Source organism: Pangasianodon hypophthalmus, chromosome 26 (assembly GCF_027358585.1).
Source record: "Pangasianodon hypophthalmus isolate fPanHyp1 chromosome 26, fPanHyp1.pri, whole genome shotgun sequence".
NCBI lineage: Eukaryota > Metazoa > Chordata > Actinopteri > Siluriformes > Pangasiidae > Pangasianodon > Pangasianodon hypophthalmus.
The window spans coordinates 12,737,012-12,764,867 of record NC_069735.1 but is presented as its reverse complement, the minus strand read 5'-3'; the positions used below and the strand labels follow the sequence as shown (position 1 = coordinate 12,764,867).

General features: G+C 38.7%; 2 protein-coding genes across 2 annotated transcripts; one reads left to right on the top strand and one right to left on the bottom strand.

The window, feature by feature from the left end:
* Positions 1 to 1,325: 1,325 nt before the first annotated feature.
* LOC117596700 (cytolytic toxin-alpha) lies at positions 1,326 to 16,642 on the top strand. The gene is made up of 12 exons (XM_034302344.2): positions 1,326 to 1,415; positions 1,531 to 1,641; positions 10,967 to 12,726; positions 13,031 to 13,150; positions 13,527 to 13,615; positions 13,788 to 13,986; positions 14,075 to 14,188; positions 14,300 to 14,401; positions 14,526 to 14,614; positions 14,737 to 14,923; positions 15,006 to 15,119; positions 15,713 to 16,642. Exons 2-12 carry the CDS (start codon positions 1,533 to 1,535, stop codon positions 15,755 to 15,757), a joined length of 2,928 nt encoding a protein of 975 aa, XP_034158235.2. The 5' UTR covers positions 1,326 to 1,415; positions 1,531 to 1,532; the 3' UTR covers positions 15,758 to 16,642.
* A 4,715-nt stretch (positions 16,643 to 21,357) lies between these two features.
* LOC128317489 (uncharacterized protein K02A2.6-like) lies at positions 21,358 to 25,641 on the bottom strand. Its single transcript, XM_053229666.1, has 3 exons — positions 25,325 to 25,641; positions 21,833 to 23,071; positions 21,358 to 21,688 (listed from the first exon to the last, which is right to left on the bottom strand). The coding sequence occupies exons 1-3, from the start codon at positions 25,639 to 25,641 to the stop codon at positions 21,358 to 21,360; spliced, it is 1,887 nt and encodes a 628-aa protein (XP_053085641.1).
* Positions 25,642 to 27,856: the final 2,215 nt, after the last annotated feature.

The following is a 27,856-nucleotide window of genomic DNA, read 5'->3' as shown; positions in this document are numbered from 1 at the left end:
GGTTTATGGAACAGGGAACAAGTCTAAACAAGAAATATGAATAAAACTGTTTCTGAAGGACTGTTTCCTAGAAAATTCAGTGGAAACTAATTTCCTTCCCAGCATGATTGAAGACCAGACGGTCCGCAATCCCCTCATGTAAACCCTGCATGTAATTTGTGTTTTTGTGTGTGTGTTAGTTAAATACAATTGAATATAAATAATTACATAGCTTTCTCGAATAAAACACTATACAGTTTATTATCATGATAGATTTAGGAGGTAAGTGTAGCCATTTTGTAATAGTATATGCAAGCATTTGCAGTTTGAGCTATAGAAATACACAGTTTTGTTAAAGAATGACACTGACTCAGAAGTGAATGCAAAAAATTTTGGAAATTTGTTCACTGAATGTCTATTGTATTTAAGCAAGAAAAAAAGGTTCTTGGTCTGGCTGAAATAGAGATTTGTTGTGCTAACTGTGTAAAGAGTTTCGAAAAACAGACCTCAGTAGTGGAAATGCTTCTAAGCCATTGTAAAAAAGAAAACTAATTTCCTGCCTAGCGCTATTGTTCTAAAGACTAGATGGTCTTCAGTCCTGTCATGCAGGATCTGCATGTAATGTGTGTTTGTGTGTGTATTAAATATAATTAAATATCAATAATTACATATCTCTCTCTACTAAAACACTTGCAAAAGTACACGCTTCCAAATCAACTCTTGCAAAGATTCATCAACAATCATTCACAATTATTTGAAAAACACTATCAAATAACATTAAAAGATTTTTTAAAACCAACATTTCACTACAAAACAAGAACCCTGCTCCTCTATATTTTATATAATGTACTACAGTTTATGTCACAGAATCAGAATTGCTCTTAAATTTCAGTGTATGAGTGTATATTATATCATGCTTTCTTTTCTGCCATTTTTGCTAGGAAAAAAACAAAAATATAAAACAGAAAAAAATTAACCATGGAAATTCCAAGAATATATGCAATAATGTGTATATTTGCTACACATATACAGACACATATATACATTCAAGTTATCTATCAAGCACTAAGAACCTTTCTATATTCCCCACATGAACAAAATACATAATGGGGGAGATGGTAAGCGTTGGCAAAAGCTTGGTACACAAAGTTTCCAGTGAAACAGAATGTTTTGGACTGAAGTCCTTTGTTATCTCTGTAAGAAGAGTGCACTTCCTTGCATGACTACAAATCTAGAAAACTGACAGCAATAACTTCCTTATTGCATTCCATATTTGGTTAATACTTTATGCAAATTGGCATTTGCTGTGGGTATAAATGTCTTACCACGTACACAGAACATTATCTTATTCTGACAGCCGCCATACAGAAGACAGAAAAACTTCGACTACAAACTTTTCGGTAGAAAGCCTAAGTTCAGAAAGACCTACAAATAAGGTAAGATGATAGGCTTTACTGACTAATTCTAAACTGAATTCATTCTAAAGCATATTGTATACAAAGAAAATGTTTTTATATTTTTAATGTTGCAATAATCATTTTCTTGAAATAGTCATGGAGATGCTTGATTACCATGCTTCCAGATGCATGGTAATGGCCGCCCTGGGAAGACCCCTTTATCCCGGCATGCTGTATGACTGCCGCAGGGACTCCTTTATTCCAGGTACAATTTACATTGAAAATTTTTTTGGATGTTTAACTGCTAGTCCGGATTGGCTGAAAGCTACAGGTTGTCCAGTCAGAACAATGATACCTCACACTGAAGTTGTAATTCCAAATCCAGTTCCTTTATTGATTGTGCATAGAACTTTAGTTCTGTAAACATAAAATACGGGTATCAATATGTATATAAATATATATAGAGAAAACCACAAGACAAGATTATTTTAGATTATTCGACAAAAATACTGCTCAATGAAGATAAAATGTAACATACAATATCACAATCTTTATCTAACACTACTTATATAAATGGGAATATGGACATCCGATGCGCACTAATGCTGTGCATGCAGAGTGTGCGTGAGCTTGGCTACTGTGTATGTGAGCTATGCTACTGAAAGGGTAAACAACTCTAGAGTGCATACACACTACCTGAGATGTGACCGTACATTGGTGTTTACAGTGAATAAATACACATTACACTGACATTAAATGACTCAGAAAAATAAAGATGGCAGTAATGGCAGTAATTCAGTAACAACAGAGTGTAATCCTGTGAACAGTAGAGCTACAACAACTAATCAATAAAATCAATAATAATCATGAAAATTGTTGTCAACAAATCTTTAGCAGAATACCCAGAGTCAATGAAAATGAATTTCTTCATTTTACTGTTTATGTCAATGTTACCTTTTATGGCCCAGTCACCATCAGACGGAGGCGTAATTGTCAACTGACCGCGGAAATTATATATATACTGTATATATATATATAATGTGTGTGTGTGTGTGTGTGTGTGTGTGTGTGTGTGTGTGTATTATATTATATATGTAGACTATATGGACAAAAGTATTGGGACACCTGACAATTACACTCATATGTGCTTGTTGAACATCCCATTCCAGATTTAGTCCCACTTTGTTGTTATAATAACCTCCACTCTACTGGGCAGGCTTTCCACTAGATTTGAGTGTGTGTGCTTCAAACTTTGTAGCAACAGTTTGGGGAAGGCCCACATATGGGTGTGATAGTCAGGTGTTCACAAACTTCTCTACCTCATACCTTGCATGTATATACATTTGTGTGTGTGTATATATATATATATATATATATATATATATATATATATATATATATATATATATATATATATATACACAAATGTATATACATGCAAGGTATGAGGTAGAGAAGCTCAGTGCAAATGTGGGGATGGCAAGATGAAGGAGATGTGTGTACCTTAAAACTGGACCTGAGATCATGTGGCAGTTTACTCATAAGCCTGAACACATGTGACCTGCACTCCAGCTCAACCTGGTACCTGGGTTGAGGCAGGTCACTCTAATGTAATTGTGGTTGTACTCTCTTGGGACTTGAGGAAGAAATGCTCACGTTAATCCTCAATTAATCCAGGGCATTCATCCATCACAGCTGGACGTAGAGTTGAGGGACTCATGAAAACATAAAAACAGTCACTGATGATCCAGGTAACAACAAAAAATATTAAGAATTTTATGATCCCTCTTTTTTAATTATTAACATTATATAGATTCTGCAAGGCATATGTAAACTTATGACCCTAACTGTACATAACTGTATCCAGGAGGATTGGCTTCATTTAATGCTACATACTCATTTGGTTTAATCCACATTTCTGTTAAACATAGTACATTAAACTCCTGATCAGTAGTAGTTTCATGAACAATAAACACTTTAGATGTAAGAGATCTAATATTTAACAGTCCTAGCTTCAGATCAAAGGTGCTGTCTGTGCATTCAGTATGATTTAATTTTATGTTAATTAGGTTACTACAAAAAAAACCTTCTGAGCTTTTCTACATTTTTGTTTAGCTTAGCGAACAGACACAGTCTCAACTATAGTGGAAACTGAGTGACGACTCAGTGCAGCTAGCAGATGGTCGGTTTAGCCTGCTTGTCTGCTCCCTGGCCTTTTTTCTCTGGATTGTCACTGATTAACTAGGCCTGCTCTGAGGCTATGTGCTATGCTGCAAAAAATGAGAGCAGCACCTTCTCGAGTAGACTGAATACTGTCCTGCCCTAACAGGCCAGCCTTGCCCTCAAAACTGCTCCATTTATCTATAAAGCCCACTTTGGTTTCGTAGCATTGTTTTCAGTGCACCACCTGGACATCCAGCAGTTCAGTGAACATAACCTGCTGTAAGCTACATCACCGCACCCCATTGGGATGGGGCCAGAGCATACTACTGCATCAGACATCGCCTTTGCTAATTTACACACCTCTACAAAATGTAATATACAATATCACAATCTCTATGTAACACTACTTACATAAATGGGAATATGGACATCCGATACAAAGGAATGTGTGTGCGCTAACGCTGTGCATGCACAGTGCGTGTGAGCTTGGCTACTGCACATGTGAGCTATCCTTCTGAAAGGGCAAACAATTCTAGAGCACATGTGCGCTACCTGAGATGTGACACAGATGTACACTCAGGCATGGTTGCGTGTTGATTGCTCTTCTTCGCATACTCCTTAGTTTTGTATATATTGTCTTGTTTGTGTTGCTATTCTTTCAGCAAAGTTACAGTATTATTATTTATGACCACCAAACACTTTTGAAGATAGGTGAAACAGTTCGATTAGATGCAAATTTTGGTGTTAGAGAGCTGGAGTTGCTATCTTTGCTCCCCCGCAAACTGCATGGCCAACATGACTCACCTGGGACCACTCAGATGAGGCGAGCTCAGAAACGGGGCCTCAGGGCTGGTGTACAGGTGAAATGCTGTGGGCTAAGACCTCCAATGCCCAGCATTTTCCTGTCCAACATTCAGTCTCTGGGCAACAAAGTGAATGATCTCCAAGGATGACTTACAATGGATATAAAAAGTCTACACACCTCTGTTAAAATGGCAGGTTTTTGTGATGAAAAAAATTAAATCAAGATAAATCATGTCAGAAATATTGATCAGGAGAGGAGTATAAAAGAATTTTCAAAACATTAGATGTACCATGGAACACTGTGAAGGCCATCGTCAACAAGTAGAGAACATGGAGCACCACAGTGACCTCACCAAGTACAGGATGTCCCTCTAAAATTTATAAAAGTACAAGACAAAATCTTACCAGGGAGGCTGCCAAGAGACCTATGGCAACATTAAGGCAGCTGCAGGAATATCTGACAAGTACTGATTACTCTCTGCATGTGACAACAATATTCTTCACATGTCTGGGCTGTGGGGTTGGGTGGCTAGATGGAACCCCTTTCTCACAAAAAACATCCAAGCCCAACTAAATCACTGCAAACCATGTGGCAAAATGTGTTATGGTCTTATGAGACCAATTTCAAAAACTATAATAATTCCATAATTCCAAAAGATCTGTTTAGTGCAAAAAACAGCACATCACCAAAAGAACACCAAACCCATGGTGAAGCATGGTTTGGCAGCATCATGCTTTAGGGCTGCTTTTCTTCAGCCAGAACTGGGGCTTTTATCAAGGAAGAGGGAAATTATGAATAGCTACAAATATCATTCGATTTTACTGCAAAACCTTCAGGTATCTGCTAGAAAGCTGAAGATGAAAAGGAATTTCACCTTTCAGAATGACAAGGACCCAAAGCATACATCCAAAATGACAAAGGAATGGCTTAACCAAAAGATGATCAAAGTTCTTGAATGGCCTAGCCAGAGCCCAGACCTGAATCCAACTAAAAATCTGTGGGGTGACCTGAAGCAGGCTGTGCACAGGAGATGCCCTCACAATTTGATGGATCTAGAAAGTTTTTGCAAGAAAGAATGTGAAAATATGTCAAGATGTGCCATGCTGATAGACTCCCAAAAAGACTGAGTGGTGTAATAAAATCAAAATGTGCTGCAAAACAAAGTATTAGTTTATGGGTGTGCACACTTATGCAACTAGGTTATTGTAAGTTTTTTTATTTTTCCTATTTTTCCCTAAAATGTTTGTTTTTCACTTAATTTTTATATGTTGTAATTTCACATTGAGGGTGGAAAAAGTTCTGACATGATTTACCTTGGTTTCATTTTTTCATCATAAAATCTTGCCATTTCTACAGGGGTGCGTAGACCTTTTATATCCACTGTAAACCAGCGGAAGAAATGTTGCATCTCCTCAAAGCTTTCCAGGGTACGCAACCAGACACACCTTTTCACCAACCAATTAGCGTTCACCTGATGCATAGCACCACAGATATACATAAAGTGCAGTTAGCTTATGGGAGGACAGCATGCTAACACTTCGCTGTGTCTCTGCATGCCATATTTACCCATGATCCCCCTCTACGTTGCAATGCATAGACACAAGGATTCATTAGTACAGATGTATAAACCAGACTTTACACACACCCTGGAGCACAAGTAGGAAACAAATGTCTTTGAGGTTTTCATGAATGCCAAATTTCATGTATATATCCTCCTATAAACATTTACATATAAATCCAGTATCCAGCTTGATAAGAGGTTTATTCAGAGGTGACTGCTATCAATGGGCTAGTAGGGCTAAGCCCCCTGTATTTAAAAGATAAAAAACAAACATCAGTATAAGATTTCATTTTTGGAATCCACATCAGATTCCTTGCAGTCAACGAATGTCTTAAAGCAGATTAATTTGGACTTTTGTGGAGCTGAGTGCAACAGCACCACCAATAGCCATAAGAAAAACAAATAAAATAACGTGACGTAACACTGGGGGCCAAGTCTAATCAGCCCCAACAAGCCCAGAGCTGTACATTCACACAGTGTTGCCAACTCAAAAGTGAAAAGTACTGTAGCTAAAACATGCTCAGAAATTAAGGTGTATAAAGAAGGGAGATTTTCTCAAGACAGAATAGAAGAGAAGAAATTCACTAGTTTTCTCAGAATAGGAAAAAATATATAATTTATTTTTTATATAAAAGACATTATCTTTGGTCACGGCACCACAAACTAAGTGCATGCATTGACAAAATACTATGCAGACAACAAAAGCAGTGATAGTGAGTAGCCATGTACTATATAAAGAAAGCGGTTAGATGTAATAACTGAATATATCCAAGAAGAGAGTTTAAAACGAAGAACAAAGTGTGTATGTAGCATAAACAATAATGACCAGTCATTGGTCACTGGGAACATCGGCTTGTGTAAGCTTTGCACACTGGTGGTGAATCAAGCAAGCCTGCTTTTTTTTTTTTTTTTTTTACTTGTATATGTAGCCTGTGGGACGAGTGAGGGGGAGATTTGCCTTTTCTTGTTTCTTATGTTTTGTCTCTCCTTTTGTTTTCCCTTTTTGTACGTCACTAATTAGCCAGCCTATTGAATTGGCTGGAGCACAGAGGCAGGCATATGTACAGGCATATGACCTTGGGTCCTGAAAGGGTCCTTTAGACGTGGTTTTGTGTAGCAGCGTTTGTTGTGTTGAGACTGGAGCCAAGTGTTGGAGGGAGCTGTATGAGTGAGCTTGAATAGGTGTTTGTGCATGGTTAAATTTATTAAGTGTTTTGCGAGTGACCTGACTGGCGTGAATATCCTGGGATTAGCACATTGACTTCCAGTCATTGTTGTGCTTGACCACTGCTGCGGATTGAAACAGGCTTTTTTTTTGTTGTTGCTGTCCTGTGTACCCTTAGGTGTATATGTGAAGTTTTATTGGGGTGCTGCTCTATAGATTTTATTGTTGAACTTCCCTCTAGCCTGTTGGCTATAGGTTGTATGAAATATTTAGAATTAAGGAACTGTGAGCCACTGGGTTTCTTTTTTTCTTCTTCTTTTTTCTTTTCTTTGTTTTGCTTGGTAACCAGTCAGCCTAGGCGCTGGTTGGGCCAGGGGTCTGGGAGGTTACATAGTGGCGAGTCCTTTTGAAAGTGTGCTCATGTGTGGCAAAAGCTTGCTGTGCAGGTTTCCTTTATATCACTAGTATGCTACATGTTCTGAGTGATGGCCTTGCAGTGTAGTATGTATTTGCAGCACTTATTTGTGTATTAAGACGTTAGCTGCTGTTAACATTTCATTCCCTCTGGCTCTTCTGGCCCAAAGGTCCATGGTTATGTATTTGTGATTCTTGTATGTATTTATTTATTCATTTATTTATTTATTGATCTATCTGCTTCATAGACCCCAAAAAAGGGTATTCAATAAAGATTTGTATTTTTTATTTTTCTACAACTTTGTATCTGTCTGTGTCTGTTACAGAGCTCCCCTTGCTCTGGTCATCATCTAAGGGGTGGCATAGTCACTATGCAATATGTAGCTGGCGCTACATATAACCACCAGAATGATGTTAATCTGAAGAGCCATGTCAAGTGCAAGATGGTCACTAATGTCTACTCAAAAAGTAGAGTTGTCTCTATGCTCCTTTGTGATATAAAGGCACTAAAAAAGTCTAAAAAGTCTCAACAAATCTAGCAAGTCTCTAAGTTGGCAACATTTCACACAGTGATAGTCATGCAGTGGTGGTTGGTGGTGATGTTTGATGAGAGGGTTAAAATTTAATACCCATCAAAGACTTGAAAATTAAACAATTAAACAATTAAATGTTATATCCTGAGGTATCATTGATACTACTACTACTACTACTACTACTACTAATAATAATAATAATAATAATATTCTCTAAGTTGCTCTGGATAACAATGTTTGTTAAATGTTGTAAATTTAAATAATATTGGGGCAATTTATCCCACACCCGTAATCCTCAACAGGATTCACGTTGCATTTCCTCTGAATAGTAAACACCATAAACAGAACACCAGAAAAGTTGTAAACCTTTATTGTTTGGTTGAATGAAAACACTAAACTTATGGTTCTGTTGTGTGTCCTTTTATGCCTGTAATTTGTAGTTTAATTAGACACTGTGCTCAGTCTATCAACTTTTAATTTCTCCTAAGAACACATTTTAAGGGAAAAATGATAAAGTAAATAATCCACTTTGCTCACATTCATTACACCTGTGACTGAGTCCATAACACAACTGCTGATGACATATTACAGAAATGTCAAGGTAATTGGCTAGAATATACAACCCCTGGCAAAAATTATGGAATCACCACACTTAGAGGATGTTCACCCAGCTTTTTTACTTTATAGCAAACAAACAAATCACAGATATGACACAAAAAAGGTTTTGTTCAATAGCTTAACATTCTGGTTTGTGAAATATACATAAAAAAAATTCAAGGACATTTTTTTTTATTAATGGCATGTCTTTTTCCAAATCAAGTAGAGGAAAAAATTATGGAATCACTCAATGTTGAGGAAAAAATTATGGAATCAATTTTTAATTTCCATTTCTAAAACAAATACTGGGACAAGTCTAAAAATGCTAATAAGTCAGCAGTTAAAAGGGAGTGCTTACACACTTTAATGGGCTGTTGGACTTGGCTAATTGAAAGGAAACATGGCTCCAATGAGAGAGTTGTCAGTTGAAACAATGGAAAGGATTATAAAACTCCTTCAACAAGGAATTTCAACATGGAGTGTGGCCAAAGAGGTTGGTTGCTCCCAGTCAGCTGTGTCTAAAATTTGTTGCAAGTATAAACTTAATGGGAAGGTTATGAAAGGTAGATATACAGGCAGACTAAAGAAGATGTCAAAGCATCAGGATAGAAAACTCAAAGCACTATGCCTTGAAAATAGAAAATGCACAACAAAACAAATGAAAAACAAATGGGCGGAAACAGGAGTCAATGTTTGTGACAGAACTGTAAGAAACCGGCTGAATGAAATGAGATTTACATATAGAAAAGCCAAAAGAAAACCAGCACTAACTCCAAAACAGAAGAAAACAAGGTTACAGTGGGCTAAGGAGAAGCAATCATGGAGTGTGGATGATTGGATGAAAGTGAAATTCAGTGATGAATCATGAATCTGCATTGGCCAAGGAGATGATGCTGGAACTTTTGTCTGGTGCCGTTCTAACGAAACATATAAAGATGACTGCCTGAATCAATCAAATTTCCCAATTCATTTATGATATTGGGTTGCATGTCTGGTAAAGGACCAGGGGAGATGGTAGTCATTACCTCAGCAGTCAATGCACAGTTGTACAGTGAAATTTTGGACATTTTCTCATTCCATCCATAGAAAATAGGTTTGGTGATGATAAAATAATTTTTCAGGATGACAATGCATCTTGCCACAGAGCAAACAGTTTTAAAGCTTTTTTTTTTTTCAGGAAAGGCATATCAACTCAATGACATGGCCAGCAAACAGTCTGGATCTCAATCCAATTGAAAATTTATGGTGGAAAGTAAAAAACTGGTCCATGTTAAGGCTCCACCCTGCAAAGCTGATCTGTCAACTGCTATTCGAGAAAGTTGGAACCAGATTGATGGGGAATATTGTTTTTCATTAGTGAGGTCTATGCCTCAAAGAATAAAAGCCAGAGGAGGAGCAACAAAGTATTAATTGTGGTTTTTTTTGTTGATGATTCCATACTTTTTTCCTCAACATTGAGTGATTCCATACTTTTGTCCTCTACTTGATTTGGAAAAAGACATGCCATTAATAAAAAAAAAATGTCAGTAATTTTTTTTTTAATGTATGTTCCACAAAGCCAGAATGTTAAGCTATTGAACAAACATTTTTTGTGTCATATCTGTGATTTGTTTGTTTGCTATAAAGTAAAAAAAGCTGGGTGAACATCCTCTAAGTGTGGTGATTCCATAATTTTTGCCAGGAGTTGTATTAGCCCACTGGAGCTCAGATGTGCTGAGCTCATTAAAGTTAGCCCACAGCCTCGATTCATACCATTCTGTGTGTCTTTCTTATGACTACTGGTGGTGCTGTTACACTCAGTTTCACAAATCCAAAATAATCCTCTTTAAAACATTTGTTAACCGCAAATAAGATGACATGGATGCCAAAAATAAAATCATATATTGATTTTTCTTTTACCTTTGAAAGACACGGGGCTTAGCAGTAATCTGGTTCTTTATTTATTTATTTCTGCCTTTTATCCCTTTGGATAGCGGGCCCTGCTTGGTAGCCTACTGTTTTCCAACTTGTACTGAGCCCATCTCCGTAACAGTTCTACACTGGTAATAACATTAGCCCCCTACACATATAAACTTAGTTCTATCTGAAAGTTACACCACTAGGTGTAGAGGTCATTTTGATGTTGATTAAATTAAGGTGTTTAAACCTACAGTAGACACTGGGATTCTATAACACACAAGTGAAAGATCAGAATCCAGTTTGACCCATGGCTACTAATCTCAAAGTAATGACTACTAGTAATGATTTTTATACTGTTATAGTAACATGTTTATGCATATATAATATTCTTTGAAAAGTAATAAGTAGCTACTTGTGATGCTTCTATCATTTCTCATCACTCTTTTGTTTCAGGTGTTACTTTATGGGACAAGAAAGCATTGCGTGATGATCTTGATGTGCATGACCAGACTAAAACATTTGTCAAGTTTACTGCCTCTGACAGTCTTGGTGAAAAGGCCAACCTCCTAGATATAAGCGCTTCCCTTAAAGCCAGTTTCTTAGGTGGGTTGGTGGAGGTTGGAGGATCAGCCAAGTACCTGCATGATACCAAATCCTCAGCACGTCAGTGCAGAGTTACCATGCAGTACAGACAGACAACAAAATTTGAACAACTCACTATGAAGGAGCTTGGCAATATCACCTATCCACAAGTATTTGACCAGCAAACAGCCACTCATGTAGTTACAGCTGTACTGTATGGAGCTCAGGCTTTCATGGTGTTTAATTATAATAGTGTAGAAAATGAGAGCAAACAGGCTATTGAAGGAAGCCTTCATGCCATGGTCAAGAAGATCCCTACCATTTCCATTGAGGGGGAAGCATCCGTAAAGATTAATGAAGATGAAAAAAAACTGGCTGAGAATATCAGTGTCACATTTTATGGTGACTATGAGCTTGAAGAAAACCCCACCACATACACAGAGGCTCTGAGGGCATGCAAGAGGTTGCCCACTCTGTTGAAAGAAAGAAACAATAAAGGTGTACCGATGACTGTGTGGCTGTATCCTCTCATGCTTTTGGATAATAAGGCTGCTAAGCTGGCGAGAGAAATCAGTTTGAGCCTGGTGCATCAAACAGAAAAACTGCTGGAGGAGCTTGGTGAAGTAGAGAGAAGATGCAATGATTTGAACAAAAATCAAACAACAGACAATTTCCCAGATGTAAAAGGCAGGTTGTTAAAATTTCAGGACTTACACAGGTCTTATAAGATAACATTCCAGAAGGCCCTGTCCAGAGTTTTGCCAGCTATTCGGGGTGGGACACAGGAGGACAAGGCACTGGGGGACATCCTGGACATCCATTACATGTCACCCTTCACAGCTAGCAACATGAACAAATGGTTAGATGATGTTACAACTGAAATAAATATACTGAGTTCCTATACCAGTGGGCTGAAGGACCTGACAGTTGTGAAATCATCAGGGTCTCTCCATTCCATCCTCTTTGATCCTGATGTTGATGTGGTGGTTTGCTTGTCATTTACGTCTTTAAAGAATGAAGACTCCTACCTTTTGGCTATACAAGACTTCATAAACTCTGAAAGGTTTGCAAATTTGGGGCAAAAAAATGCGAAAGCTTTCTCACTCCAAGCAACACAGCCCTGGTTCACTTCTCCTGACATTTCTGAATGCATGAAGAAGAATTTTTCTCTCTTTACAAGTTTTTCAAAGGCCAATAAAAATGAAAAGAAAATCAAGTTCGTCGTTGCCTCTATCTCTGACTCCAGCAATCCAGGAAACTCCATCCAACTTTATCAGAAAGGCAAACTGACAGATCCTAAGTTCCAGCCTGTATCCAAACCCCCCCTACCCATGGTGGAGACCAATGATGAGAAAGTCATCCTAAAGCTTTCAAAGTCCCCAACTGGAGAGACGGTACGATTCAGAGTTGAATACAGGATGACACCACCAACTGATTCAGCAGCTGACACTGGAGAATGGAAAGTCACAGACACTCCAGATGCACAGACCAGTTTCACATTGACAGGACTACAGCCAGGAGACCGATACTGGTTCCGATACAGAGCTGTTAGTGATGGGGGAGTGAGTGAAGCCAGCGACTCTGTCCCCTTCTCATTTCATGGGATGCTCACTATCACAGTGGGCCAATGGGTCAGTTAAGATATTATATATATATATATATATATATATATATATATATATATATATATATATATATATATATATATATAATTTTTTTATTATTATTATTTTTAAATAAGAATAAAGTCCTAAAATAGAAATCAACTTTTAATTTCTCGTATTACAAGGCAGTTCAGTTGTTCTACTACACATATTTCTCTCATTATAGATATAGACATAAAAACAAAACTAAATAAACAAACTGATTAATAATTGTCAGTAATATGTAAACATATATTTTCATTTATGTAGCACATAATTTCTTTTCCCACAGGACTTCTCCATGCCTTCCCTGTTTAATAAACTAAGGACTAAAATAATGACCAGTATGGGCATGTCACGATGGTCTCTCTCTACTGTCAACTCAGAGGTTACAAATGTTGTCAACAGTCCTGTGAGTAGCAACAGTTCAAAATGAATCCCAAAATCACATTAAGCATATTGAATAACAAAGTTCACTATTTATTAGTTAATTAAAAAAAAAATCTTTTGTGCACTATGGTGGAAAGCCAGACCAGGCTGACTGCAAGTTTTACATGTGAATTTTCGATTTAAACTAGAACTACCTAAATGGCTCAAGTTAACAATAAACACTACCTTATGGCCTAAATTGTCATTATTTTGAAAATGTTACTGACTTTTCACTTTATTGAATATGGAAAGCAGAATTTTTAGGAATGTTGTTGCGTCAGCTAAATCAGTGTTGTCTGGTTTAAATAAAAACATTATATCACCAATTCATGTATGTTATATGCTTATACTCACCACAGAGCATTCCTTACACTGATACAATTCCTGGAGGGCTGAAAACTGGAATGGCTTTGTACTTCCAAGGGGTTGTTTTTGCAGCAGGAGAATCGTATGTATTCATGTTACTGACCACATGACAAAAAGTATTCAGTAATGGAAACACTGATCTAAATAAAAGTATTGGGTCACGGTGACTTTTGTCAGAATTTTGTCAGAATATTCTTATGTATTTTGTATGGATTTTTTTGTAGTTTGATATGAAGTTTTTATTCTACACACAGCATTAGATTCAATCTTATAGCCGGGACAGAGAAAGGTAGCGATCGCACTTTTCACATGCGCTGTGACTTCAATGAGTCAATGGTCTATAACAGCCACAGGAACGGGAGCTGGGAGAATGAAGAAATCACACCAGGTTGTCCCATTTCCAAAGGATCAGCCTTTGATATATTTTTTGTGACCAAAACAGAAGGCTATGAGGTATGGAGAATAAAATAATAAGTTGACCCACACAATGTAAATAATAATGTAAATGTGTTTATACTAATGACACATCTGCACTTTCGAGGTATATGTAAATGGGCAGAGGCATTACCTGTTCAAGCACCGCATGCCAATGGAGAAAGTGACTACACTAAACATTAATGGAGATGTCATCATGAACATCACTGGTATTGTTCCAGTAAGTTATACTGCATACTCAAGCTCTTCAGTTATGTGTGTATGTGTTTTTTTCTAAACCTTTCAGAAGCATAATTTTTATAAGCATTTTTAATGTGTCTGCTCTCTCCAGAACTGGAACGCATCTACTTTTGGTAAAGAACTAAACTCTGGCATCTCACGCGCAAAGCTTTCTAACATCCAGTCTGATGTGCCACATCCAGTCTGCAACCCTGTGAGTATCATTTTCATGTCATCTTCAGAATGACTGAACAAGCCAAAAGATTGCATTTATATGATAATATAATTATATGATTAGAGATTTATCATTAAAAATGAATGATGCTTAACCATAACAGAGCAAACCATATTTGGGATCAATCCCTGGAGGCTTGAGACCTGGTGTGGCGTTATTCTTCCAAGGGGTTGTTCCTTCAGATTGTGAACGGTATGCTGAATGTGTTTTCACTGCACAACAGTTTGAATGAAAGCCAATATGGAATAAATTAGTTAGAAATTTCTCAATAGAATCTGGTACAGTCAATTAAATGTTAAAACAATTTCTTTCAGCTTTAAAATAAATTTGCAGACTGGGCCAAAAGACATCGCTTTACACTTCAACCCCCGCATGAACTCTGTGGTACTTAACAGCTGCAGGAATGGGACATGGGAGAATTACATTGAGACACCAGGAGGCCCATTTGTCAAAGGTGGAGCCTTTGATATCATCATGGCTATTAAAGAAGAAGGCTATGAGGTGTGATATTATGGAGAAAAGAAATAAAACAGTAAAAACTTTAAGCATTTGGATTAAATAAAGTTGCAATTTATTTGTTCAGGTGATAGTGAATGGCCTGGAATACTGCACATTCAATCACCGTATGCCAGTGGACAAAGTGACTACACTTGGCATCTGGGGAGATGTCTTCATGAACAACTTTGGCTTTACCGAAGTAAGTCATTTTTTCCATTTCTATGCTGAAGTACTATCAAAAAACCGTGTTAGTGTCACGGTTACCATGAAGAAAGCATGTGTTTACAATAAACCAGTGGAAATGAGTGTGTGTGCGTGTGTGCGTACAACTCTGGGGAGTGAGCACGAGGTAACGGGTTATGTGATGGATTAGATGATAAATCTTGTAGTATATTATTTGGAGAGGATGCTGGGAATTGAAGTTTATGTTTACAGACAGAGCTGACATGACAGAACCATTTACTGTTTACCGTTTCCTTCTTTGTTCCACAAACATGTGCATCATTGGTTATCTTCTGCGTAATGAGAAAATGACAGACTACTGCAATGTACTACCCTTATACTGTATGTTCTGAAAGTCATCACTTGTTTAAACAAAAAAAAGAAAAAAAGAAAAAAAAAATTCTCCTGTAAATAAAACCTTAATAAATCAAGTCTGTCACAATTTAACAAAACAGAATAAAAATTTTATGTTTTTAAACATAAAAATAAACCAATTTGCTTGTTCAGACTTCTCTTGTCTAACAAAGTTAAGGAAATGAAAGTTAAGAGATTTTTTCCCTTTTCCACCAGGTGGATGATGTTAATATGAAAGTCATCATTCCTGCCAATATTTGAGGATTCCAGTCTTCCTCAGAAACAACGTTTTCAAGGTCATTGTTTTTATACTGCGCTAAAGTATATCAGACTTAAAACAGTTCATGAACATGATTTCTTTCTTTTTCATCAATTACTGTTTTCTCTTATAGTTTTTCTCTTGAATATTCCTAGGAGTTTTTGTTACTTATTACATTTTCTAGTGTTTTGCAGTTTTATTGTACCTCCATTAGCAATGAATTGCATTAGTCAATATCTAGACACCTTAGCAGCAGAAATTACCGCAGTCTAACACAAACGAATGTAGGTTTGTATGGATGAGCTGGTTTTAGATAAATATTGAGTTAGAGGTCTAGCAATTAGCTAATTTAATGAAATGAGTTTACTGGTTAACATTTTTCTTAGTTTTTTTTTTTGTTGTTGTTTTTTTTTAAATAAATCTGATTAAAAACATTACTAACAAAAATCTGTACTGTGAGATTCTGGCAGAAATTAGCAAAACTTCTAACGTTAAAAATAAACAGCTTAAATTTCTGCTCATCCTTCATTTCTCACAGTAAAAATGAGTTTGAAGTTGACTACTTCTTTGCTTATTGGTTGTTTATTCAAATTTGCAGTTCCACCTTAAATGCTGTTGCAGCTACAATGCAGTGCCTGCAGAGAGCACTCATTGCTCATTTCTAAAAATTGCATCTACGTGCATTTATTTCATGCTTAAACCATTTTAGCAACATTATGATGATTATAATAAGGAAAATAATAATAAATATACAAATGCATTGTCTGAACTATATTTTCTTGACCCATTGTACAAAATTCCCCGCTTCACGCATGCGCGAGTCAAAACAGTGTAGCGCATGCGTAAAACGTTTTCAGTTCGGCAGCTATATTACAAGTTATTCAGAATGTTTGGTTTTGTTTGTGTGGTGTTACAGTGCGTTTATGCCCGAATAATTAGTAATATTCATCACTGTTGTAGATATGCTTATAGTGTGTTAACTTGTAATTCAGTTAATCTTACCTCAGAAACGACCGTACAATAGCCGAAATACTCACATACTGGACGAATCTACTAACCCAGGGGTGGCGAACCTGATTGGCATAATGAGCCAAAAAAAAAAAACCATTATCACTGCAAAGAGCCACACAACAGATGTGCAAACAACAGTATATCACAATAACGTATGCGCCTAATTACATTACTCAATAGTTTTCATGGATTTAAATCAGCCTACCTCCTTTCACTTGACTCAGTGGGATACCTGACAGTCCTTGGTTTCCACAATCTTTTCTAGGTCTGGCTTGTATTCAGTTGTGGCTACTCTTTCACATATGTCAGTAAGAACAGAGCGATGCTTTGATTTCACTTGTTTTAGTGTCGAAAAAAGTGATTCACAGATGCTTGGTAAATTTTCAGAAAAGCTGAGTTTGCTTTTCTGACTGACATTTCAGTGTCTTTACCTTGTGCTTGCGAAGTTCACTGCCTTTGGGAAATTCTCGGGCTACGGTAGGATGGAGTGAGGTGAAATGGCGCTCAAGATTTGAAGCCTTAAAATGCGACAACGAAGTCTGGCATATCAAGTAGAATGGCTTTCCATTTCTTTCAACAAAAAATATAAATCCTCCCATTCAGACAAAAATGTTCTGTGCTCATCTTCGTATTTACGCTTAGCTGTACGCTTCCTTGACTTCAATGACGATTGATACTAACGAACTTCACGTCAATCGTGTTAGTCAATTGGCTAACGTATGTTAAATCGCGCGAGAGGTTAAATACATGCTCCCTTTTTGGGGGGTAGTCGTGGCCTAATGGATAGAGAGTCGGCCTTGCAACCCGAAGGTGAACCTGAAGGTTCTGGGTTCGAGTCTCGGGTCCAGCAGGGATTGTAGGTGGGGGGAGTGAATGACCAGCGCTCTCCTCCACCCTCAATACCACGACTGGGGCGAGACCCTTGAGCAAGGCACTGAACCCCCAACTGCTCCCCGGGCACCGCAGCAAAAAAGGCTGCCCACTGCTCCGGGTGTGTGTGCACTTGGATGGGTTAAATGCAGAGCACAAATTCCTAGTATGGGTCACCATACTTGGCCGCACTTCACTTTATTGCAAAATTAAGTTCTGAGCCACGGGTACGCCACCCCTGTACTAGCCTTTGCCATCAAAGGGCGTTTATTTATCTCCATCAGTATATTGTTCCTCATAAATTGTTAAAGGGAACAGTTATTTAGTGCTTGAACGACACACAAGAATAATTGTTATACCACGCGCACCTCAGTGTTGAAGCAGAGTAGACAGCTCTCATAGGTTGCAATATGTGCTCTTGTTGACTGTTGCATTGCACGGGTTTAAACTTATCAGAATATTCATTCAATATAATCAGTCAGTAACAGTGTTTAGATACTGTGGAGCAGTGGTTGCTGAACGCTTAAGGCTCTGGGTTACTGATCAGAAGGTTGGGGGTTTGAGTCCCTTAACTGTCAAGCTGCTGTTGGGCCCTTGAGCAAGGCCCTTAACCACATCTGCTCCAGGGGTGCTGTATCATGGCTGATCCCAGCTTCCTAGCAAACTATCTACTCATCATATTGCTTATGCCATAATAAACATTTGGACTTCAAACATCACTCTGGAATAGCTGCCATTCTTTCTAACCGAAGAATTAGGTCAGTTGATGTACCACCAGTCCACTACAGACAAAACATCCCACACCAACGATAAGGCATAATGAGTCATATTACAGTTTTTTAAATTTATTTTTATTTATTTATTTATTTATTTATTTATTTATTTATTTACCAACATGCAGCCCAGTAAAGCATTTAACCTCACTAGCAAAAGTTCTTTCTCAACAAGAACAACTTCATTCACAACACAATGACTTGAAAAACATGAGGTAACATTAAAAGATGTATCATTTTGTCTTTGATTGTTCACATAACCGAACATTCTCTTACAAAAAAAACACTGGTACTTCCCATGGGAATTCCAAGAACGTAACAAAATATATCTAAATTATCTACCAAATTCACATTCAAATTTTATTGGTCACACACACACGCACACACACACACACACAACCATACACAGTACAATGTGCAGTGAAATGCTTTTTTTTCGACTGTCCAGTGACATATGAAACAGAATTGACATAAAACAGTATTTACTAGCATTGAAGTAGAAAATAAAAATATAAATATAATATAAAGGATATGAAAAGAAAGAAAGAAAGCAGAAAAAGAATGGACTATAAGCTGAGCTGAGGTAGTTGCAGTGTAATGACTAACATATATAATAAATATTTATAAATACAGGATAATAGGGGTATATTAACAGGAATGTAGGGGCACTAAAGATATCCTTTGGAGGTGCAGCATGCAAAACAATGCATTAATTTTACTTGTTTTACAAATGCGTACATCATTTCTACATAAACAAAATACTACATCAACACAAGGCTGTCTTTCAGTTTATTTACTAGCAAATAATTGTGCCACCTCATACTAGTCTAACTATTCTTCTCTGATCTCTAGTATCAACAAGGCATTATAAAAGTTGCTGCTCTTGCCATACAAGCTGCTAAAGCAACCAGTGTAAACTTTCCTGCACAATGTGTAGCCGTGTAGCATGCTAGACACCACACCATGTCTTTTACCCTTTACTCTTGTACACTATAATCAGATTATATAATAACATGAAATAATTTCAGTTTCTGTTAATAGTGGAACGCCCTGTGAGAGTGGAGATAGGACTCATCTATAAGCTTAAGAACAGAACTGCAATTCACTGAGGAATGCACAATGACTATCCATATGTATGGAAGTCATAACAGGAGGTTAATACAAGCCAATGGCACAGGCCTAGGGGCCCCCAAAGCCAGAGTCTCTGTGTAAAGTCGCTCTTATTAAATACTCAGAGACAACAGGCCAAAAGTCTCCCTGAAAAACTGAACAAATAGCTTACAAAATAACTTTGAAGTTGTTACAAGAAAGAAAACTACACAAGAACCCTCCTTCCAAAGCAATAAATAAAAATAAAGTACTATCAAGGATGAGCATCATCTTCAGATTATTCTAAATAGATACAGTAGAAAAGGAAGAAAGTCATATGATGAGAACAGCTATTTATGAGAAATATAGAATGACATTACCAGCAGAGGCTCATGATGATAGATTTTGGTACATTAATAATAACACAGTGTTAAGAGTTATTAATATCACACTTGGCTTATGCTACAGGCTACTACCTAGTGAATTTTAGAGTAATAGGCAGTTGAATATCGACAAGACTGAAATGAATTTGAATAGGCAATGAGAGAACCAAAAGATGTAGGCTGTAAAAGGCTAGCACCCCAGACAGAACAGCCCAACAAGAAGTCAGTTCCCTAGTTGATCAAACTCAACATCTCTGACCTTCTTTCAGATGTGCACATTTTCATGGCTTTATTGAAATCAGGAATATCATGCGTCAGTAGCTATTCAACTGCCAATGCATTTAGTCTGTGACATAGTATTCTGAAAAATGTTTTTATGCATTTGAAAGTGGAAAAACATCATTCTGATGCTGCGCTCGTTATGGGTGTAATGATTAGAATCCGAAGCAATTTCAGTGTCTCAGCAAACACTTCTTCCCTGTTGTTGGTAATGAGAAATTTTAACAATATCATTGCTGAGTTGCATGAACTAAAATGCAAACAAGGTAAAACCCTAGGCATCTTTTTCTCCGGAGATGTGGCAGCTGCCAGATGTCCAGTAAAGACAAACCTATTCATTGCCTTAGCAATTACGGAGTCATGCACCTTGTTAGCAATTCTCTGGCTACTTCTGGTGTCTACATTTGCATTTTCCAAGTGCTTAGCCATTGTATTGTCCAATAACGACATGAAATCCACAAGGCCTCGAAATACCCCAGGACTATCCGATGAATGTGTCATCATACGCTTTTCAATCACGAGCATCATGCGCTTGTCAATCACGAGCCAGCACAGCATCACCTACTCCAAACTGTCTTGGCTTCAAATGACCAGCTTGGCGGAGAACCTGAGAGGTCTGTGAGAGTCGCACGGCAGCTGTCACACTGGGTTTTAAGGCATCAAGATGTTTGCACAACTGGCGTCCCAAAAACAACAGGGAAGGGGACTATTTTGTCGTCGGATGTGGTGTGTTGCGGTACGTCAGCAAGAATGTTTCCAGCCTTTTCTGAAGAGTAGAAGAGCCCTTAGAAACCTTCAGTGCTTGTTTTAGTGACTGAACAAACCTCTCAGCCTGCCCGTTCGTTGCCGGATGATATGGAGCGGATCGGATATGTTTCACATGGTTGGCCTTCGGGAAATTTGCAAACTCCTGAGAGACAAACTGTGGTCCATTGTCACTCACAAGGACTTCAGGCAGACCATAATGACTGAAGAGGTACCCCAAAACTTCAACTGTTTTTTCTGCTGTCGTTGATGTCATCAACTGCACCTCAGGCCACTTTGAATGTGCATCAACCACGACAAGGTACATGTGACCCTCACACGGCCCAGCAAAATCTACATGTATGTGCTCCCATGGTTTGCTTGGCCACTCCCATGGGTGGAGGGGTGCTTGGGATGGCATTTTCTGTATTTGTTGACATGACTGACACATTTTCACTTGCAGTTGTCAGCAAGACCTGACCACCACACACAACTGCGAGCAATGGCTTTCATTTGGACAATTCCTGGGTGGCCAGTGTGCAGATCCTCCAGCACTCTTTTCCGCAGCTTGTGGAGAACAACAACTCTCATACCCCGCATTAAGCACCCGTGTTGGACAGACAGTTCATTGCGCTTGGTGATGAAAGGTGAGAGTTCATTATTATCAGTCAGGCTGACAGCTTGAGTCCCTTTCAGAACCATTTCGACAACTGTAGACAAGGTAGAGTCGCTCATAGTCTCACATCGAATATCAGTGGCACTGGCAGGGAGCTTCTCCACCTGTCTGAGGTAGAACAGCTCTACAGCATCCTTTTTCTCTCAGTGTTCTACTTGTAATGGCAGACGGGAAAGACCATCAGCATTTGCGTGATGTTCAACTCTTTTGTACACGATGGTGTAGTTGTGTGCAGACAAAAGTAATGCCCACCTCTGCATACGTGCCGCCACCATAGATGGAATTCCATTTTGTGGTCCAAAGATCATAGTAAGGGGGCGGTGATCTGTGAAAAGCGTGAATTTCCATCCATAGAGATACTGATGGAATTTCCTGACCCCGAACACAATTGCCAGAGCCTCACACTCAATCTGCGCATAATTCTGTTCTGCCTTGCTAAGTGTGCGCGATGCGAAAGCTATTGGCTTTTTTTCACCGCTGGGTAACATGTGGGAAATGACGGCACCAATGCCATAAGGTGATGTGTCACACGCAAGCCGAATTGCGTTCTGTGGGTCGTAGTGTGTCAAGACGTTTTGTGACACTAATTGTTCCTTTGCCTTTTTGAATGCAGCTTCACACTCTGCAGAACACTGCCAGCGTTTCCCTTTACAGAGCAGGGCATTCAAAGGATTCGCTATAGTTGCCAAATTGGGTATGAATCTCCCGTAATAGTTTAACAGGCCAAGGAATGATCTCAGCTGTGTGATGTTTGATGGGGTTGGAGCATTGACAATTGCACTTACTTTTTCAGGTGACTTGTGCAAACCTTCAGCAACAATTATGTGATCCAAGTATTCCAGTGAGTCCTTGAAGAAGTCACATTTCCCTTTTTCAACATGCAAGCCAAACTCCTCCAGGCGTCCAAGGACTGCATCCAGGTTTTCCAAGTGTTCAGCTTCAGTCCGCCCAGTAACAAGAATGTCATCCAGGTAGCAATGGACATTGGGAAGACCTAGTAATACTTGGTCCATAGCTCTCTGGAATATGGCTGGAGCCGAAGCGATCCCGAACGGAAGGCGATTATACTGGAATAGCCCTTTCTGTGTTGAAATTGTGAAGAACTTCGTGGACTCCTTCTCAACCCTCATTTGGAGGTAAGCATGTGACAAGTCCAGTTTGCTGAAACATTGTCCTCCTGCTAATGAAGCGAACAGGTCCTCAATACGTGGTAACGGATAGTGTTCACTGTAAAGGACGGGGTTTATCATCACCTTAAAGTCACCACAGATGTGCATTGCTCCGTTTTTCTTTACAACAGGGACTATTGGGGTAGCCCATTCGCTGTACTGTACCGGTAACAATACTCCCATTTCAGTGAGACGGTTCAGCTCCGCTTCAACTTTTGGACGCAGAGCATATTGAAGAACATGCAGGTGTACACTCCTCTGGTCTCTTGGATTATGGACTACCTCACTGGCCGCATTACGGTACGTACCCCGACACTGTGATCTGCAGCAGCGGTGCTCCTCAAGGGACAGTTCTTTCTCCCTTCCTCTTTACCCTGTATACATCTGATTTTAGTTACAACTCTGAATCCTGCCACCTTCAGAAGTTCTCTGATGACTCTGTGGTTGTTGGATGTATTCAGGGTGGTGACACCTCAGAATATCAGACGGTAGTGGACAACTTTGTTACCTGGTGTGAGCTCAATCACCTACAGCTCAATGTCAGGAAAACAAAGGAACTTGTAGTGGACCACCGTCACTCCTTTGTCTGTCCATAGTGAGGAAGTTGAGATTGTTGCAGTTTACAAATACCTGGGAGTCCATATAGACAACAAACTGGACTGGACATCAAACTCAACTGCACTCTTCAAGAAAGGCCAGAGCAGGCTGTATTTTCTGAGGAGGCTCAGGTCTTTCAATGTCTGCAACACCATGCTGCAGATGTTCTATGAGTCTGTGGTGTCTAGTGTCATTTTCTATGCAGTGGTCTGTTGGGGGAGTAGCATGAAGGTGGCAGACAGAAATGAACTGGACAAACTAATCAGGAGGGCTGGCTCTGTACTTGGCATGGAGCTGGACCCTGTTCACGTTGTGGCTGAGAGAAGGATGTTGTCAAAACTCCACTCAATCCTGGACAACCCTTCTCACCCACTACACAGTGTGCTGGTCGACCAGAGGAGCACTTTCAGCCAGAGACTGATCACTGCCAAGTGTTCCACTGAGCGCTTCAGAAGATCCTTTATCCCTGTGGCCATCAAGCTGTACAACTCCTCTCTATAAGTGCTGGGACTTTCATGTGTAATGCATATGCAATACGTGTTCAATTCATGTGCAATAAGGGACTTTCATGTGCAATACAAATTTATTATCACTGCCTATTATTAATACTAAGATTAGTGTGCAATACATACTATATAACTACTGTACTTAATTACCGTTACCACACTGGACTTATCATAGTCAACATTTGTCATTCCATTGCACTTCAATTAACTTCACACCTGATCTAAACTATCATCTTCACTGGTACTTGTATGTTACTTATGTACTTATGTTTACTTATTCATTTTTAATTTATTGATTCACTTTTTTCATTTTTGTATATATATACACTGTATAGGTATATATTTATTTTATTTTATTTTTTCTTTCTTTCTTTCTTTCTTTCTTGAGAGCAATTGTAACATGGCAAAGCAATTTCCCCCTGGGATTAATAAAGTTCTTTGAATCTTGAATCTTGAATCTTGAATATGGAACTACTCTGGGCTGACAAAACTTGGGTTTGTGTTCAGGTCTCAATGTTATTATAGCTTTAATGCCCTTCATTTCCCCCAATTGTTTAGAGAAAACAGCGGCATGTTTCTGCAGAACAGTTTCTAGCGTCTATTATTTCTTTCCAGTTGAGTTTAATCTGACACAGCCATTCTCTGCCATAGAGTGGTGGATAATCCCCCTGCACAACATACAATGGAAGAACAGCTGTCTGTTTGCCAATTTTTACATGAACATCAATTACACCTTCAGGGCGTAATGCTTGTCCTGTATATGTTCGAAGAACAATGTCAGTAGAGCATAAGGGCAGGTGTTTCAGTATACTATCATAAGTCTCTGTTGAAATCAAAGACACTGCTGCGCCCGTGTCCAGTTCCATTTCAAGTGGCATTCCTTCAACTTCTGGTTTCACTATGATACTGGACTTTTCTCCTGGCTGTGACAGTTTCTACAGAGCTAAATCAGAGTCTGTTTCATCATCACTGGATACTGCATCAGCATCAAGGTGGTGTACACTTCCTTTTTTAACATAGCCTTTCTGCTTAGTTTCTTTCGTTGGCCATGCAGCTTTTTCTCCGTTTCCACACTTTGTTTTTCTGTCATTGTTACTCTTCCTGCAAACGTGATTGATATGGCCCTTTTTTCCACATGTATTACAATTTTTGTCCTTAAACCAACAGTCATCATCACTATGGTTATCCTTTTCACATCATTTACATTTGTTTGCAGTCTTAGTCTTTGATAAAGACGGTGCATTTACCGTCAGTGATCCGCTGAGTTGGTGCGCTTCGCGTGACGCTGTTTCCATGGACGCCACCGACTCCACCGCTCTTTGAAACGTCAGCGTAGTTTCAGTCAACAAGCGCTTTTGTGTTTTTGTGTAGCCTCACTCTTCAGGCCACACACAAATCAATCGCGAAGTGCATCATCCAAATATCCCCCAAATTCACAGTGTTCTGATAGTCCTCTAAGCACTGCAACATACTGTGTCACCGACTCGCTCTCCTCCTGATTCTGCCGGTGGAAACGAAAACACTCCACGATGATCAGGGGCTTCGGAGAAAAGTGCTGCTGTAGCGTGTCTGTGATGTGCTTAAAGCTCTTCTCTCTCGGCTTGTCCGGCGCGGTCAGACTTCGGAGTAATCCATATGTTTTTCCTCCCGTCACGCTGAGTAGCACAGGCACTTTCTTGTCGGCATCAATGCTGCTAGCTTCTACAAAGTGCTCAAATCTTTCAATATAGGTGGTCCATGGTTCGACGCTTTCATCAAAAGCTTCCATATGGCCTAAAGTAGCAGCCATCCTAGCTAACCTAGCTCACTTTAGCTACGCAGAGAAAATAAAATAAAAGATCAGGTGCGCCTAACTACTCACGATTCACTGTGGTAGCTCCATGGAAAATTTATCCACCTCGTCGCCAAATATGTTATGTTCTCACTATCATAACATGTAGAATACACTCTTGAATGTACTACGATAAATAACACAGCCACACACGGGGGTACTTAACTTCTTCACTTGATTCATTTTTAACGAACACAACTACTAATAATTACTAAAGTGGTGGTGCCACCTACAGCCACTATGGGGAATGGCAGTATCACATACATAACATCATGCTAAAGAGAAAGGACATCTGCTTTGTTTGTATTTTGTTTTACTGAACTTTTTAGACTGCTAGCACCATCACTACCACTTAAAAATTGAGCGTGCAACTCAAATAAGCTGAGTAACAAGTGTTACGGGTTTGATAGAGGTGTCAGAAAAAGGTATCAGAAAGAGGTGTTGAAGGGTTAAAGGAAGTGACAGAAAGAGGTGTGAGAAAGAGGTGTTAAAGTTTTGAAGCAATTGTGAGAATTTTCCATCACATAGTTACATCTTTCACTTTTGAAAGACACTTTAATTATCTGATGACTTACAATAAGAAAGGGAGCATTATAGTTATTACATCACCTGTAGCATGCATTTCATAAGCCAGATTGAAATTTCTTTACCACTGTTATAGTACCTGTAGTTTAAGCCTATATAAATAGCTTTTGCAGTGGGCCGGGTAGCAACAAGCACTGCTGAAATGTAAGAAGCTAAACCTCTATATTCACCCTGGATGAGATGCCAGTCCACTGCAGGCCTCTATCCACACACATTCACTCACATGGACATGCAATCAAGGGTGGTGGCTGGTAGTGGTGTCTCAGTAAATGACAATCAGATGTCGTGGAAATTCCACCACTGGTGTACAACCCCATAAAAACCCTACACATCTTAATGTCCATGAAGGACTGCTGCACATCTTCCTGATATAACCCCTTCTCCTAAACACCTTCCTGACAAAACATAAGACAAAATTGAGACAAACAATTTTAGCAAAGAAATAATTAAACACATTTCCTGTAAAATCAATTAATTTAATTAATTATAAAGTGTCTATAAAGTGTCTGAACTGATACAGTGTATGCTGGTTTTGATGGTCTTCCAATTTAATATGGCCATTTTATTGTACCTTAAATTTGACATCAATTTGATTGACTAATCTTTTGATTGACTGAGTCTGACTTTGAATTCCTATTCTGTAGTGAACATAGACTGGCAGAGGTCTATAGTCTTTTAAAATTATTTAATTTCATTGATGAGCTAATAACAATTTCTTCAAAATTTTACAGTACATTGATTTATTTTAGGTCACACTTTAATAATATTTTGTGATTATATTTGATTGATCTTTTAAAAAGACCCTTCTTTTCAATAACCACCATGAGCCTTCCATCCAATGAATCTGTCAGTTTCTTTATCTGTTCACGATCAATTTTAGCTGACACAGACACCACAGCCTCCGAAATGCTGAACTGTCTTCCCTCACTGTAAATCTCATGCTTGAGAATGGCCCAGATGTTCTCAATAGGATTTAATCAGGTGAGGAAGGGGGCCAAGTCATCATTCTGTCATCTTTGATGCCTTTTATGGCAAGCTAAGAAGTAGTGTACCTTAATGTATGCGATGGAGCATTGTCCTGCATTGCCTTCCTGAATGTTACTGACTTCTTCCTGTACCACTACTTGAAGAAAGTGCCTTCTAGTAACACCTTGTTCAGGCACTCAGGTGTGTGTCTATATCATGCCAAGAAGAAATAACATCGGTCATGACCTCAGAGGAGCAACTGTACAAACAATTTGAAATTCACCTTTCTACAGTGAGAAGGATTGGTTATAAATGGAGAACCTTCAAGTTCCGGACACTCACAAGGTAACCCTCATCAAGCTGAGCTGCTATGTTACGATGACTGAGCATAACTAGCTTCATAGCACAGTTTAAGTGTGCTTTGCTTAATTAGTGATGCTTAGCTCATTCTGAAAAATGTTTTGGGTCACTCAGTCCAGTATTCATCCAGATATCTCCTTGCCCAGCTCCTAAAACTGATGACTGACAGGGACAGCAGAGAGAAAGCTCTATAGGAAGTTTTGCCCTTTTTCTTAGTTTGTTGTATGATAGTGATGTCTGGCCTTGTGTGGTACAACTCAAT

What these genes read in the sequence shown, in the direction of transcription:
- LOC117596700 (XM_034302344.2), top strand. Translation starts at nt 1,533, where the DNA reads ATGGAGATGCTTGATTACCATGCTTCCAGATGCATGGTAATGGCCGCC. An exon ending in CTATCACAGTGGGCCAATGG is followed by an intron (nt 12,727 to 13,030) that starts GTCAGTTAAGAT and finishes CTTTTCCCACAG; the next exon opens with GACTTCTCCATGCCTTCCCT. An exon ending in CAAATGTTGTCAACAGTCCT is followed by an intron (nt 13,151 to 13,526) that starts GTGAGTAGCAAC and finishes TACTCACCACAG; the next exon opens with AGCATTCCTTACACTGATAC.
- LOC128317489 (XM_053229666.1), bottom strand. Translation starts at nt 25,641, where the DNA reads ATGGCTGCTACTTTAGGCCATATGGAAGCTTTTGATGAAAGCGTCGAA. An exon ending in GAGAGCGAGTCGGTGACACA is followed by an intron (nt 23,072 to 25,324) that starts GTATGTTGCAGT and finishes CCGCTGCTGCAG; the next exon opens with ATCACAGTGTCGGGGTACGT. An exon ending in GTGGCGGCACGTATGCAGAG is followed by an intron (nt 21,689 to 21,832) that starts GTGGGCATTACT and finishes GTTCTACCTCAG; the next exon opens with ACAGGTGGAGAAGCTCCCTG.